The 16,362-nt window shown below is 41.6% G+C and overlaps 1 protein-coding gene across 2 annotated transcripts in view; it reads right to left on the bottom strand.

The window, feature by feature from the left end:
- Window positions 1-10,321, bottom strand: part of LOC114588925 (ubiquitin carboxyl-terminal hydrolase 12-like) — a 47,850-nt gene extending 37,529 nt beyond the window's left edge. For both annotated transcript variants that reach the window (XM_028714719.2, XM_028714720.2), the window contains exon 1: window positions 10,164-10,321. In XM_028714719.2, coding sequence (XP_028570552.1) covers window positions 10,164-10,211 — 48 coding nt within the window. In that variant the 5' untranslated portion in view covers window positions 10,212-10,321. The remainder of the gene's footprint in view (window positions 1-10,163) is intronic.
- Between the last annotated feature and the right edge of the window lie 6,041 nt (window positions 10,322-16,362).

A 16,362-nucleotide genomic window follows, 5' to 3' on the forward strand; every position in this document is an offset into this window, starting at 1 on the left:
TCTATCTAGGAAAGGAAGAGGTATGGTCAGAGTTCTGGGACATATTCCAGACAGGCAAAACCCTCAACAACATGGAGCAGGCCAGCGAGGGGTATGGCCAGGGAAGGAGTGCGGCCTGAGGAAAGTGCTGAGGGCCAGACAGAGAAGACTGAGGAGCCATTTAGTCCCCAAGCTTGAGGTTCCTTACACCTCCTTTATGGCATAGTGCTATGATTCTATGTGTGAACATGGCCTTGAGTAAAATGTTGGGTTTTGTCAGTCTATTTTCACTTCAACGATTTAAAGAGTCCCAGAAGGTATTTACAGACAAAAGTCTTCAAAAAGAAATGCATAGTTTAAAACAAAACAGCTAATTACAGCAGCAAAATTCACAGCTTAATTATTTGTATGTCTGGGAAGAAGTAAGGAAAGTGAGTATATAGGATTGCAGCCTTAGTATGTTAAGACAAAGCAATTTAAAACTTAAGACTGATGAAAAAATGCCCCAGAATTGTTTTTTAAAGCATGTTACCTTTAATTTCTATTGCTTGTATAATTACAAACACTGAAGAGAGCATGTACTATCTTAAGGAGAATGCCTCCTTTATCTCCTATGCAGGATGCAGAACACTGATATTCAACTGGTGGGCCTGATCCAAGAAGGGTTGCAACAGGAGCACTACTAGCATACAAATATATGGTTAAAGATTAATAAATGGGACCTCAAATGCATGCTTGGGTTAAAAGTGGGTCCTAGGTCTGAAAAAGTTGAAGCCTACTGTTCAAGAACAATTTCCCTATTCTCTTTCCAAAATATTGTTTTCTTCCATATGAAAATTTAATAAATACTCAACTAAAACTCATGGGATAAGTCACTTCTCCGTTTACTTAGGTGATAACCATCCTAAATATTCTGGCTTGTCCTCTCTTTCAGCACAGATGTAAATCTAGAATAAAGACTGCTAGCATGTTCTTTTTTCCAAGAGATTTTATTGAAGTTTGAAAAAAGATATACAAAAATTAATACCGTATATATAATATCTTTTTAGAATTTCAAAGATAAAAGAAACTAATCTAAATAAAAACACAAAGAAAAAAGAAAAGAAAAAAGAATAATTTCCCATTTTTGTCTGTCAGCTATATAAAGAGAATTAATCAAAGCATCCACTCCAAGTGGATCCACCCAATTATTCCACTTCCTAAAAAGGTAAAGGTAAAGGTACCCCTGCCCATACGGGCCAGTCTTGACAGACTCTAGGGTTGTGCGTCCATCTCACTCAAGAGGCCAGGGGCCAGCGCTGTCCGCAGACACTTCCGGGTCACGTGGCCAGCGTGACGAAGCTACTCTGGTGAGCCAGAGCCGCACACAGAAACGCCGTTTACCTTCCCGCTAGTAAGCGGTCCCTATTTATCTACTTGCACCCGGGGGTGCTTTCGAACTGCTAGGTTGGCAGGCGCTGGGACCGAGCAACGGGAGCGCACCCCGCCGTGGGGATTCAAACCGCTGACCATGCGATCGGCAAGTCCTAGGCGCTGAGGTTTAACCCACAGCGCCACCCGCGTCCCTTATTCCACTTCCTATAGGCCACTAATTTCTTCAATCCTCAAACCCAGATATCACATGCTCATTTTCTTTTCACGCCAAAAATCTGTAACGATCTTTAGTAAATTTCAGCAATGATTTTTCTCTAATTAAACACATCAACTTCACCATCTGAACTAAGTCCAATAGTTTTAACAACGATTCCTCCATAGTAGGTAATGATGAATCTTTGTGCATATCTCATTGCTGTAATCATATATTGAAATAATGTTTCACAGTCCTTTTCTTATTGTTTTTCCATTATTCTTAGCAGGAGAAATTCTGGCTTCAGTTGAATTTTAACCTTTAAAAACTTCTGAATTTGTATCCAATATTTCTTAGCTTTTTTACAAGCACACCAAGCATGATAATATGTCCCTTCATATTTTTCACACTTCCAGCTAACATTTGGAACAGCTTTATAGATTCTGAATAACTTTGCCAGAGTTATAGAGTCGTATAGTGGTACCTCAGTTTAAGGACAGTCCGGTTTAACGATTTGGTTTACAAACTCTGCAGAACCGGAAATAGTGTCTTGGTTTGAGAATGTTACCTCAGTCTAAGAATGGAATTTGAATGGTGGAAGGGCACTGGCGGCAGGAGGCCTCATTAGGGAAAGTGTGCCTCGGTTTAAGAACGGTTTTGGTTTAAGAATTGACTTCCAGAACGGATAAGTTCGTAAATCGAGGTACCACTGTATCTTGGTTTTCCAACAACTTAGTCCACAAACAACTCGGAACTCAAACATTGCAAACCCGGAAGTAGGTGTTCCAGTTTGCGAACTTTGCCTCGGAAGCTGAACGTCCGGCGTGGCTTCCAATTGACTGCAGGACACTCCTGCATCCAATCAGAAGCCGTGCCTTGGTTTCCAAATGTTTTGGAAGTTGGACGGATTTCCGGAAAGCATCCTGTTAGAAAATCAAGCTAGGACTGTATACCATTGATACATCATTATATTTAAAAAATCTTTAAGACCATAACACAATGTAAATCTTAGCACTTTCATCCACATATGTTCAATCTATTACAACCAAAAAAAATCCACATTTAATCAAGTGTTAGATTAAATTTCAATTTCAACCAAAGTTTATACATTTTTGCAACAACATGTTCATCATTTGTACACAACTGTATTTCAAATTTTGTTTTGTTTTGTTTTGTTCTACACCAAAGTCTTTTTATCCAGCTTGAATCTCCGTTAGTTGTAGATGAGAAAACCACTGGAAGCTATCACCTTCCAGTGCTAAAAGTTCCCTTGTTTTAATTTTACCATCTCCTTGGTTCCACTCTTAAGAAGTCTTGATAGGTTAACCATTTCTCTTTGCCTGTCACCTCTTTTCTATAAAAGGCTTCTTGTGGTGAAATCCATAACAATGTCTTTGTACATAACCTAGGTTTATATTTATTCCAGATTCTTAATAAGGCACATCTAATAAAGTTATTTTTGAAATCCACATTAACTTTTAACTTTAACATACCACAAATATCCATGGCATCCAAACCTCAACTCACATCCTTCTAGTTCCAAAAGTCTCTTATTTCTCAATGTCAGCCATTCCTTCTTCCACCCTAAGCAATAAGCTGCAAAGTACAATTTCAAATCAGCTAAACCCAATCCTTTGCATCTTGCACTACTTTGATTTTAACTTGTGATTTTTTCTCCTGCAATAAAAACTTAGATTAATCTTTCTGTCATTGTTTAAACAGAAATCATTAGTCAAATTAGGTATTGTTTGAAATAAAAACATCATTCTAGGCAAAACATTCATCTTTATCACTGAGATTCTACCCATTTTTAGCTTCCCACCTTGACATATTTTTCAAAATTTCAGCCCATGTCTTAACATAATTATTTTGCAACAACATACAATTCACATTTTACATAACAACATCCAAATATTTTACTTTTTCCAATTTGGAGCCCTGGTTTCTCCAACAAAACCTTCTGATCTTCTGTTGTCATATTCTTTATTAACATTTTCATTTTCTGGTGATTAACCTTAAAGCCTGGTAACATATCAAAATTTGTTTATCCCTAAGAATCTCTACTCCCTGTAGCAGATTTTCCAGAACTAACATCAAGTTTCCATGAATTGCCTGTTACTTATAAGTTTCTTTTTGGATCTTTACTCTCATCATTCTCTCATATTGTGTAATATCTCTAAGCAAGACTACCAAGACCAAAATGAAAAGCAGTGGGAACCATGGACACCCTTGCCTTGTCCCCTTCTATATTTTGCATGGTTTTATCAGTTCTCCATTAACAATTATCTGGGCCTTCTGTGATGTATAAATAGGTATTACCCATTTAATAACGTTATCTCCAAAGTTCATTTCTTGCTATACTCTAAACAAGAATACCCAATTCACATTGTCAAAGGCTTTTCCTGCATTCCAAAATATCAAAGCAGCTTGCTTCTCACTATCAAAGCAGCTTGCTTCTCACTGTGGCAATTCAGATATTCCAAAATACATAATGTGTTCCAGGCGACGTCTCTTGGCCATTAGCCACATTGATCATGATGAATGAAATTTTGCAAAAACTTTTTTCATCTTTGTGACAAAATCAATGTAAATAATTTATTATCATTGTTCAGTAAAGGTCAGTAGTTTTTCACTAAAGTCAAACCTTGAATGTAGCTCTGTGAGCCAATTTGCCCAGCCACTGAACCATTATCTCCCACATGTGAAGAACTGCGGGCATTCCACTCCTGTACACAGAGCATAGACTGGATCATGCTTGTCCTTCTCCTGTGAAGCAATCTTCTGAGCATCAAGAACTGTCATGATGGCTACGTTCTACCTCCATTGCTGGAGGCAGCAGTGCTCATGAATAGAAGTTGTTGGAAACCACAGGAAGGGAGAGGGCTCTTGTGCTTGCTGGTTTCCCACAAGCATCTAGCTGGTTACTGTAAGAACAGGATGCTGGACTAGAATGACAGCTTGGCCAGATCCTGCAGGACTGTTCTTAATCAACTCCTTACCTGATCATTCCTCCTTCATTCCTATCCCATAGTCAGTGGAAGAAGAGACTAGGACACTGCAATTAAGCTTCACTTCTCAAAACATCTGAATCACAGGTCTTTCTCCTTTAAAAGCTATGAGCACTAGCCAGCTTTAAAAATGGCTTGTTATTGGCTTATGAATACTCACTTTTGGAGACACCACAATCCTTGGCTCAGATGTGGTAGGGAGTCATGCTTGTTTGTCATGCTTGTTTTTTGTGCTTGTGCCAAGGGAGAAATGAAGCAAGAGCAACCGGGCAGTGTGCACAAGCATGCTGCTCATTTCCAATAAACCAGAGCTCGAGATAATCTGTCAAGGGCTACATGCTGGGTAGGACCAAAGCAAGCAGTGGTCTAGAACACCATGCAAAGTATGTGTCTGCCCCTCTTTCTTTCTTCTATCCAATCCCTTTTCTCTTTTTCTGACATCTATTTCGCTATCTCTCTCCCCCAGCTAAGCCTTCACACCGTGCAAGTTATTGGACATGGGGCAGATTACTCTTGCAAGAGATCTGAACTGACTGCTTGCTGAAGGCTTTGGAAATTAGGAACAACAGGCTGCCTACCTAAGCAAGAAATGGGGCGTTCTGTGACATCCAACTACAATTCTCTTCTCTATTTTTTTGCCTTCAGAAATGAAATTAATAGTTATTATTGTACTGTTACTTGTTCTGACACTCTGTTTTGACTCTCCTGCTGTTATTCCTATTTGACTGCTGCTATTTTTGCCAAATGATTGCTAGATTTATTTTTAAGACTGTAATTGCGTGAACTGTTTTGAAATCTCTTTCTTTTTTGTAAAACTACATTGGGGGCAGTTATGGTGGAAGGATGGTCCATAAATACAGCAAGTAAAATAATCATCAATAATGTCTTTCATTATAAAATGTAGCCAGCACAGTTATTCACTTTTCTGGTAAAATTCAAAAGGATATGGATTGAGGGGTGTGTATTTATAAAACAAAGATAACTACATTCTCTTAAGCAAAATATCCATCTGGGACCAAAAATAATAAAAAAAATATGGCAAAATCACTGAAAAGTTATGTCCAGCAAAATTGATTCATGTGACTTATTAGACATCCCAACAACAGCATATCCATATTTATATCTCAAAATTAAGAAGAAATTAAACATTCCACCCCACATTCAAGAATTCATGCATGGTGGATAAGATTTCTGGCAAGTGACCCAGTTGACAATTAATCAAGGGCAACATGGAGCTAGGCATTTCCCCTTTTAGTGGACTATTTCACAAATGTGGAAACTTTTAGATTGCAACTCTCCATCTCAGTTGGCTGGAGCCGACAGGAATTGCAGCCCAAAACATCTGGAGGGCACTATGCTGGGGAAGGTTGTCAGGCTATTGCAAGAACGGATGCAGCCAAGAGCTACAGATAGAAAGTACCAGTTACAGATAGGTAGCCGTGTTGGTCTGCCATAGTCAAAACAAAAAAAATTCCTTCCAGTAGCACCTTAAAGACCAACTAAGTTAGTTCTTGGTATGAGCTTTCGTGTGCATGCACACTTCTTCAGATACGATAGTACTTTGCTTTGGAAGCAAAGTGGGCTTCAAGAGCACATAATTAATTACACTGGAGCTGGAGAATGTTCAAAGCATGGATGGAAATGGGAGAAGATAGGTAGAGCATGACTCCTTGGGGAGGGAGTATGGAGATATGAGCATGCCACCTTTGCCCCATCTGTACCAATACTTCTTCAGATTTACTGTTCTCTCAGCCCTCCATCTGCTATGCTTAATTGTGGCAATGCATGCAAGTGCTCTGGTCATTTATATTTAAGGCAACTTAATGTCAAGTATTATTATTATTATTATTATTATTATTATTATTATTATTATTATTATTATTATATCACATTTCTATTCCACAATGGAGATAAAGATGGTTTACATGGTGTTCCTGGGTGTTCTCCCATCCCGGCACAGACCAAACCCAGACCTGATAAGCGTCCTTTCAACCATGCCTTTTCCCTTGATGTTAATAAGGTCCCACTTCATTAGAATGGATCACCTTCATAGTTTTCCATTGCCAAGCAAGGGCTTGATCTCCCACACAGGATGCTTATTGTATCTTTTTAAATTCACATTTCTCTTTTTCCTCCATGGTTCCCAACTATAAACCCATCATCTCAAGACAGCATTAGACAAATGCCGCAGCAGCATTATGCACTCCAAAGCATTTTAACAGGTGTACATATTTTTAACAAGCAACAATCACTCCCCTCATAATCTCCCTCTGCATGCTGAAGATGGAGAAAAGCTAGTGGGTGTCAGAAGGCAGAACTGCTCAGCTCAACAGCTACTTTGCTTCTGTCTCCACCCAAAATGAAGGCAGTGCCCAACCTGGCAATAATAGAATAAATGATGCAAGGTGGGGGCTGCAGCCCAAGACAGAAAAAAGGTGGTAAGGAAACATCTAACTGCCTTATATGAATTTAAATCTCCAGGACCTGATGAGATGCACCCAAGGGTACTAAAGGTGCTTGCACATGTAATCTCAGAACCTCTGGTTTATAACATTTGAGAATTCTAGGAGAAAAGGTGAGGTCCCTGCAGGGGGGGGGGGGAGTTGTCCCCATCTTCAAAAGGGAGAGGAAGAAGTCCCAGATAACTACCAACTAGTGAGCTTATTGATAGAAGGAAAGGTCCTAGAACAGCTTATTAAATAATTGATCTGTGAGCACTTAGAAAAGGAGGATGTGATTATTAAAACCCAGCATGGGTTTCTCAAAAACAAGTCAGGCCCGACAAATATCATTTCTTTATTTGATAGAGTTACAAGCTGTGAATGTGGTGTATCTTGATTTCAGTAAGGCTCTTGACAAAGTCCCCCATGATATTCTTGTGGAGAAACTGGTAAAATATAGACTGGACAAGGTAACTTTTAAGTGAATTTGTAGCTGGCTGAGTGTCTGAATCCAAAGAGTGCTTACTAGTTATTCGTTGTTATCCTGGAAAACAGGGACAAGTTGAGTATTGTAGGATTCTGTCCTGGGTCTGTTTTTGTTCAATGTCTATCTAAATGAGTTGGGTGAAATAACTGAGGCGATGCTGATCCAAATTGCAGATGACACTAAACTGGGAGGGGTAGCTAATGCTGCTGAAGAAAGAAACAGGATGCAATATGACCTTAACAGATTGGAGAACTGGGCTAAAATGAACAAAATAAATTTCAGTAGGGACATACGTCATCTTCTGCACTTAGGCAGGAATAACCAGCTGCACAAAGATAAGATGGAGGACACCTGGCTTGCCAGTAGTACATGTGAAAAGGATCTGGAGGTCTTAGTAGACCACACGTTTAACATGAGTCTACAGTGTGATGCAGCAGCAAAAAAAGCAAATGCTATTCTAGACTGCTTCAACAGAAGTCTAGTGTCTTGATGAAGAGAAGTAATAGTACCACTTTATTCTGCCTTGGTCCGACCACATCAGCTATGAAAAGCCACCTCACAGGAGGAGAAAGATCTGGAATAACTGAAGATGACACCAGCTCGAAAGAGAACCTGGAAGGAGAACTTTCAAGGGAATTGATGAGAAACCCAGCTTTTGCTGGACTCCAGCTCCCAACAGCCCCAGCCAGCATGGCCAGTTGTCAGGGATGACTGGGGATGTAATCCAGCAACATATGAATGCCCACAGGTTTCCTATGTGTTCCAGGGTATGAATACAAAGGGCTGGTGCAATAAAGTTTCTGGGAAGTATCATGAGGGCCTAATTATATGTTAAGCTGCATTACTCTGATGATGGGCCCCCCTACACCATTGCAAAAAAGAAAGATGAAACAGGAGAAACTTTGCAATAGAGAACAGCAGTTCTTTAACCCTTCTCTTTCCCTGACTTTTCCCATACCGGTTTCATCCCCAACAGGGTTCTAGAGGCAAATGTAGGTAAGAAACACATGAAAGAACAAAAGCAGTGTGGAAAGAGTCCAGGAGAATGGGTACACATTAAATAATGATGCATGGACTGAAGATGCAGGATACGGCAGCCTTGCTGGTCAATGCTTGGATTCCCTGGAAACATAACGCACAACACTGCCCCCAGTTCCACAATGGAAGCAAATTGGGATATAAATGCAATAAATAAGATTAAGACAGGTACCTAAAAAGAAGAGAACAAAAACACCAAGTAGGAACTTCTGATATTTACTGGAGAAAGTTTGGCGTGGAAAGTATCTAGGAGAAAGGAGGATGCTATACAAAACAGAGGTTGGAAAAGGGATATTGATGCAACCTAAAGGTACAATATCCTTTACGGATTGCACAGAGAAAGGGAAAGAAGGAACCAGTGAGTTCTGATTTGGCAAAAAAAAACAAAAAAAAAACCCAGCTTTCAGCAAAAGATAGGAAGATGAGGAAAAAGAAAAAAAAATGCAATCTCTTCCACTGTTTCCAGAAATTTGACCTCTACTTTCAGCTTCCTGCTTCACATATCCAGCAAGTCCCACCCAGAAAACAATTAAGTGGAGAAAAGTTATGTTAGAAACCCTTTTGCCAGTTATTTATAATTCACTGAACCTCCACATCCAGGCTGCAAACTCCCATTGCAGCTGCGCTCCACGCATAAAGCTAATTCAATGAATACATGCAAGATCCCCGTAGATGACAAATGCACAGACTTGTTTCACACCATTTCCTACACATAAATGTTTTGTACATGAAATAGCCTTGGGATAAGGGGTGATATTAACTATGGGGGGAAGGAAGTTTTACAAGAACTAGGGCAAAAAGGTGAGAGATATCTTCTTGAAGCAAACTTTCAGAGGTAAAATCTTGGCAAGCCAGTTTGATATGAAAGGTGCAGACGGGTGGTATTGCTAGGAAGAAGTAGGTAGAATTTTATTCTCAGCTGCAAAAATGGGAGGATGTAAAGCCAGAAAACAAACACAGAGATGCACACAAAAAAACCAGTTTGATAATCTTCCCTCCTATTTTCAAATGTGTCACTCTTGGGAAGGGAAACCGTTTAAACATTTTTTTTTTTTTTTTTAAAAATCAACTTCATCCTTTTGAAATGGATGCTGTCCTTCATGAGGCAGTGTGGGACAGGTGTGCCAGGAAGTGGAGGAACAACTATGCGCATGTGCTAAGAGCTACACACTTTGGGCTGCACCCAACTAAGTTCCACTCAAAACGTACCCACGGAGATTCAGAGATGACTATGATTTCAATGGGTCTACTTAATACCCACCCAACTTAGTTGGATGCACAGTCGTTTCTTTTAAAAAAAGAAAAAGCTGGTGCTTCCCTTTAGCGGGTGTCGGGAGGAAGTGGAGAAGAACTCTGCATGTGCTCAAAACACACGCGGGACAACAGAATTCGGAGGACGGGGAGTGTTTAAAAGTTGGTCGCCGTAGTCCTACAGGGCAGGGCTTTCATTTATTTTATTTGTTTACCCGCCTACTTATTGCCCTCTCCAGTTTCTATCCCGGCCAATTTGAGAAGGGGAGGCATGCTTGGAGAGGGAGGGAGAAGGGTGCTGACAGGGGGCGGGGAGGAGAAGGGGAGCTCCTATGGGGTAGAATCCCCCTGTGAGACAGGGGTGGGATTGGAGCCCATTCTCCACCCCTTACCATGGTACAGACGGAGGCGAGTTTTCGGACCGTCACCGGCATTACCATCCACCCGCCATGGTGGTTCCCGCCGTCACTAGAGCACCCGCTGAAGCGCTCCGGGCAGCCACGCGTTCTTCGCCCAAATGGCTCCGGCGTCCCTTCCACAAGTCCGAAATATAAGTTCCGGCGTCCCGTTCCCACCCCCCACCCCGCACCTCCTTGTGGGAACAGGAGAAACTCATCCTGCACCTACTTCGCTGCTTGTATTCAGCCTTTCTATTTCCACTCGCGCCTCCGTTTACAGGCGGACTGATTAGCTATTAAGCCTAAGCCATGGTCCTATATACTGTACAGGGTTGTTTGTTTTTATGTTTCTTATGTTTTTATGTTGTTTCCAACCACTCCCATCAACCACGACCGCTGGCCTTGCAGACTGGGGCTGGTGGGTGCTGAAATCCATCGGCACATGGCGGGCCACAAGTTCCCTCCTCGTGCTAGGTCCTCGCGGTTTTTAAAGGAAGCGATGTATTCGATTTCCCAGTGCACCCACGAAGCTCCCTGGGTGACCGTGGGCCATTCAGTCTTTCTTTGCCTTCCCTTTACAGGCGGTTGTTTGGGGGGGGGGGTTAAAGAAACCCACTTATATACCCAGTCAAATGGGCGATGTATAAATAATAAAATAATTTGTTATTATTATTAACTTTATCTTGAACCCCTTGGAGGAATGACAGAAGACTAAAAAAAAACTGAAGGAACTTTTGCAGTGGATCATTTATGTATGAAGGTTTTCTCTTATATTTCAGCGTACATGGCTTTACAGGTATTTAGGTTGTTCTGCTTAGGCCACTAGCTCCTTTCCTCTTAGCCCCCCAATTCAATCTGGGCTTCCCCCACTCTATTACCTGAGGACATAATCAGCATTCATCCCCCACATTCACCTCCATGCTCAACTAGTTTCTTCGGCTGCACTGAAATCAATCTGTCCATCTAAGTTTGCTAAGGAATTGCATTGTAGCCTAGGAGTTCAAATGTGTGTGCATCTGCTCAGAGGTAAGCCCCATGGACATTCCTCTGCTGGCTTACTCAGAAGTAAGTCCTTGTTCAGTGGAACTTACTCCCAAATAAGATTGCAAAAAGCCCTACAGTATAATGGGGCATATTAGTCTGAAGTATATAAAATTGGGGTTGCAACTGTGCACACGATACATTTCCGCATTGTTTTGGAAGTGGGTCACTTTCATTTCTGCAGGGATCACATTTTCATGAGACAATCCCCTTATGAGTGTCTACTCAGAAACAAATCTCAGAGACACTGTTTGCCAAAATGGAAATGAGCCGAAATGGGAATATACTACCCCCTGCCACCATTCCCCCCCCCCACACACACACTTTTACCGCTGCCAGAACACCTCCCTCTCTCCAAACTTGGTGAAAGCGGGTACATTTGCTCTTCTCTGCCCCAGGCACAGAGAAGTTGAGAATCTGTGGGTAGGGTGAGCTTCAAGGGGGGGTGGGGGTGGCAAGACCTTTCTGCCCAAATTCAAACTGTTTTTACATGCACTTAAGTAGTGTTGAGAGCAGCTGAGACTCCACGGCCATCACCCCATTTTCCAGGGAGCTTACATGGAGATAGAGACACAAAGTGAGAAGGTACGAAGAACACATGGTGGTGGTGGTGAGAGAAGGAGTAACTGGGAAAAGGCCAGATTCAGATTAAGCTCTGGCTCTCCTCACAGATTCTCCCCTTTCTCAGTCAGCTTCCCCTTCTCTCTGCCTCCTATTCCTTTCCTCCATGTCAGTGCCAGCTGCAAAATCAGCAAGAAGGAACTGTCTCCAACCACTACAAAGCCACCAGTATCTCAGGGATATGCAACAGCAAGGTGAAGTGGGGGTATCTGCAAATCCTGTTATGTTCTGGTCCACCAGAACATAACAGGGGTGATGGCGACAAAGTGTTTCTCCCCTTCATCCTGCCACCACCTCGGCCAAGTTAAGAAAACCTCAGGGATGGGAGTGGGGAATGAACAGGGATGAGCATAGATGGGACAAGCTATGAGGGGACAGGGAGTGGGGTTGTGGAAACGGCAAGGGGGTGGGAGAACGGGCTGTGCAAACTCCACAGATGGATACAGTAATGCTTCTGAAAACCAGCTACAAGAAACCACGGGGGGGGGGATGCTCTTGTGCCCTGCTTAGGGTATCTGGTTGGCCACTGTGAGAACAGGATGCTGGACCAGATGGACCAGTGGCCTGATCCAGTAGGCTCTTATATTCTTATCTAGGAGGGGAGGGGAGGGTTTCGGGGGTAAGCTGTAAGGGGAGGGCTTTGGGGCGAGGTGTACAGGGAGGGGGTTAGCAAAGGTTATGGGGCTTGGGGAGTGTGGCAGGAAGGCAGGGTTGGTGAGCAGGGGTGGCAGGCCCTACTGAGTTTTTAACAGACACAGCACTAGATATCCCCCACTTTCTCTTTGACACCTAATCCTAGCCATGTTGATATGGAAGATCAACTTAGATGGCTTCAAAATGGAGGATATGATGATCAATGGCTACTAGCCACAATGGGTGTGGTGTACCTCCACTTTTGGAGTCAATATACCTCCGACTACCAGTTGCTGGGGAATCACAGGTGCGGAGTGTGATGTTATGCTCTGGTCCTGCTTGTGTGTTTCCCATGAGCACCTGGTTGGCCACTATGAGAACAGGTTGCTGGACTAGATGGGACATGGACATGATCCAACAGGGGGCTGTTGATGTGCTTCAGAGAGTCTCATTGATTGCAGTGAGTCGGGGTTCCTAATAGCATTGCAGCCTTTCTTTAAATATCTGCATTGGTGGAAGGGGGTGGCAGCTGTGGGAGAAGTTTTTCTAGTTGTGTTTGCAGAGCATTTCATCATCATTAGAGTCTGTGTTGCTTTTGGCTGTGGATTTAAAAATGTGTTTTTAGTTATATTTTGCTTGGCACCCAGGCAGCCTCAAGCAACAATAGAACTCCAAAAATAACATTTTATACTGCTTTACACTTGAGGCTCTCAGTGTATTTTTAACAATTGCAATTAAATTGCACTGGAACAAGACTATTGTATTTGCAGAACAGAGCTGCACAGAGGCACAAGCAGGAGAACAGAGAGGCTAAAGGGATTTCTGTTAATCATGTCAGCAAGAACTAGGAGCGGAAATGTTAATCTCTCAGGCCTATCCACGCTTACCTTTCCTCTGCCCTTTCTAGGCACGGTCCACATTTAAAAGCTCCATGTGTGAGTGCTTTTGTTTTTGTATTGTTTTGTTTACCCCACAGCTTTCCCCACAAAAAGCTGCTCTTAAAAGCTCAATTGGAGCAAACAGCAATCCATGGAAAACCCAAACTGCTGTTTGGTTTCACTTCAGTTTAAAGTGTATATTTCCACAGGGAAAGCTGGAGAGGAACCCACATTTGAGCACAGAGGATTAAAGTGTGGTAAGAGTGAGGCAAAAGGTAAATGTGGATAAGTTCATCTTTGTATTCCAGCCACAGGCAATCTGCTTTTCTACTCATTAACAACTAATACTTGGAACACCCTTCAGTTCTATATTGTAGCCCTATCTGGGCATTATAACTCTGCTTAAATAATATGTGTCAGGGAAATGGGGGCAGACACCACCCCCAGCATTCATGCATATATGCCCTGCCCACTGAGCAAATACATTTGAAGGTGGGGGATATAAGACTGGAATTAAATGGAAATTGGAGTTGGTATCACAAGCGAGCACAGTTGGGCATCTGTGGATGGTTGCTCCTCAGCAGGGGGCCCACTAACAATAAGTCCCTTGACCTGCTGCCGTGAAGCAGGTCACTTCTGTGGAAATTTGATTAGATGCACGCAAAATGACCACAGTGGCAATAATTCATGATATCACAATCGTTTTAGCATTGCTGAATAAAAGTGGCACCGTACATTTGAGCCAGCCTACTCCAGCCTGATGCCCTCTAGTTTATGCTGTTGGACTCCGGCTCCCATCAGCATGCAACAATCGGAGGTGATAGGAGTTGCAATCCAACAGCATTTGAATGGTATTGGATTGAGGAAAGTTCATCTAAGCTCTAACTGAATTGTGAGACTGTGATATTTCCATTTTATTGCCATTTAACTCCATTGTCTACATCCCCCCTAACCCTACATTCATGTGTGCATAATATATCAGAAAACTGCAGATCATAGCGCAACACGAGTTTTAATCCACAGCCATCATAAAATGTGCTAGTTCTTAATGTGCCACAAGACTCTTCGTTGTGTTTTTGAGTTTTCTGCAAGCACAGAGGCTACCAGTCTCACAAGTTTAATAACCTTTGGTTAAATAACCTTTGAACCTTCCATTTTCCAAAAAGACTTTTAAGGGATATTTTTATCCCAATGTGTTGCTAGTAGAAATTGTTTTATATGTGATTTTATTGTAAAATCACTTTAGGGTGTTTTATGAGAAGCAATTCATAACTGAATTGAATTGAAATCTAATACTAATACTAATGACTAAAAAACTCCCTTCCATCAGGGTATTTCCTATGTTCTTTCAAACATTCCAAACTTGTTACTTGTTTACAATCCTACCACTTAATCAGGGAATGTTCTTTTTTTGGTTTTCACTCTGTGGCTGAAGCCTTAGACAATTCGATTCGATTTGTATTAAATACTTTGTATTTAATAATATTTATGTATCACTTGCCATTAGCAAAGTAATCTCAAAGCAGTTTACAGATATGAGAATTAAAATACATAAAAACAAGTCCAGTTTATAAACAAACAAACAAAACCCCTGAATATCACAGATATCAAAAATTATACAGGGCAATGGGATCAGTACTGATACTTTATCCCTTCTGGGCCAGCAGCTGTGTTACTGAAGCTGCACTCTGCACTTGGGGTGTGTATGTGTGAAGGCTCATGAACCAAGCACTCACTAGCTCTTCTCAAAAGAGGCTACTTGCAGACCTTTTTGCTACGGGTGCAACTCCCACTATACTTTCCTACTGCCCAGGGATAGTCAATGTAGTGCATTCCCCCCCCCCAAAAAAAATATTGTTTGATTCCAACTCCTTTCAGTCCGAGCCAGCATGCCCAATGGTCAGGGATGATAGGAGATGCAGCCAAACAACATCTAGAGGGCACCTCATTGCCTACCCCTGCTCTATCCTCTGGGTTGGTAACTGGGGAAGCAAAATTATAGCCAACTGAGTCTTAACTCAGAGTAGATCTAAGAAAATTAAGTCAGCCGTGTTCATTAATTTCAGTGGCTTGACTCTGGGTATGACTAACACTCGATACAGCTAAGCACAGGAGAGAATCTCAGTTCACATTTAAACCGAACCTGTCTAATTTACACTTGCTGAAACAAAATACAAACCCATGTGCAGCTGTCCTTCAATAACGCACACTGTATTTTGAAATGCAATGCTCCAGCCCAGTAATGTGTAGAACAACACATGTATTAGGTCAGAGAATATATAGAAATACATGCATTGTTCAAAATAACATACAAAAAATGTAGCATGTTAGACAAAATAGCTTTGCAAAAATGTGTATATTATTTATTGATTTATTGATTTATTTGCAGTGCCAGCCCGGTTTACGAAACAGAGAAAATAATAAAATCATTGCTAAAAAATTGTTTACAACCATAACTTAAAACATACAGAAAGCTAATACCACAATAGAACAGACTAAAATGAATTATACAAACCTTCTAACCATCTGGACAGGCTTGTCTAAATAAGAATGACTTCAGCAGGCATGGAAAAGAATATAATAACAGTGCCTGCCTGCTATCCATAGGCAGGGAGTCACAAAGTGCCGTTGCTGCCACAGTAAAAAATTGAGTTTTTAAAATGCTGTGCAGGTATTATGTGGCACCTGTAGTAGTGCCAATTCTGCAGATTGAAGCAGTCAAGTGGGCACATATGGGGTAAGGCGATCTCATAGTAAACTGGTTCCAAGTTGTTACACTTTTTCTCTACTAATAGTAACACCTTGAACTTGGCCTGGTGGCAGATTGGCAAGCATCACAGGTCTCTGAATACAGCTGTTACATACTGACAAGGTCTCACTCCTGTCAGCAATCGCGCTACGACAAAACTGCATATGAAATTGTATATCTTTTTGGAGAAAAATGTACTAAAAAGCTGGTGAATTTTCATGAGGGGGTTTTGTATTTATTTTTTAAATTGCAAAATGATATGTAAATGTGC

The sequence above is a fragment of the Podarcis muralis genome, chromosome Z (assembly GCF_964188315.1).
Source record: "Podarcis muralis chromosome Z, rPodMur119.hap1.1, whole genome shotgun sequence".
NCBI classification, from domain to species: Eukaryota; Metazoa; Chordata; class Lepidosauria; order Squamata; family Lacertidae; genus Podarcis; species Podarcis muralis.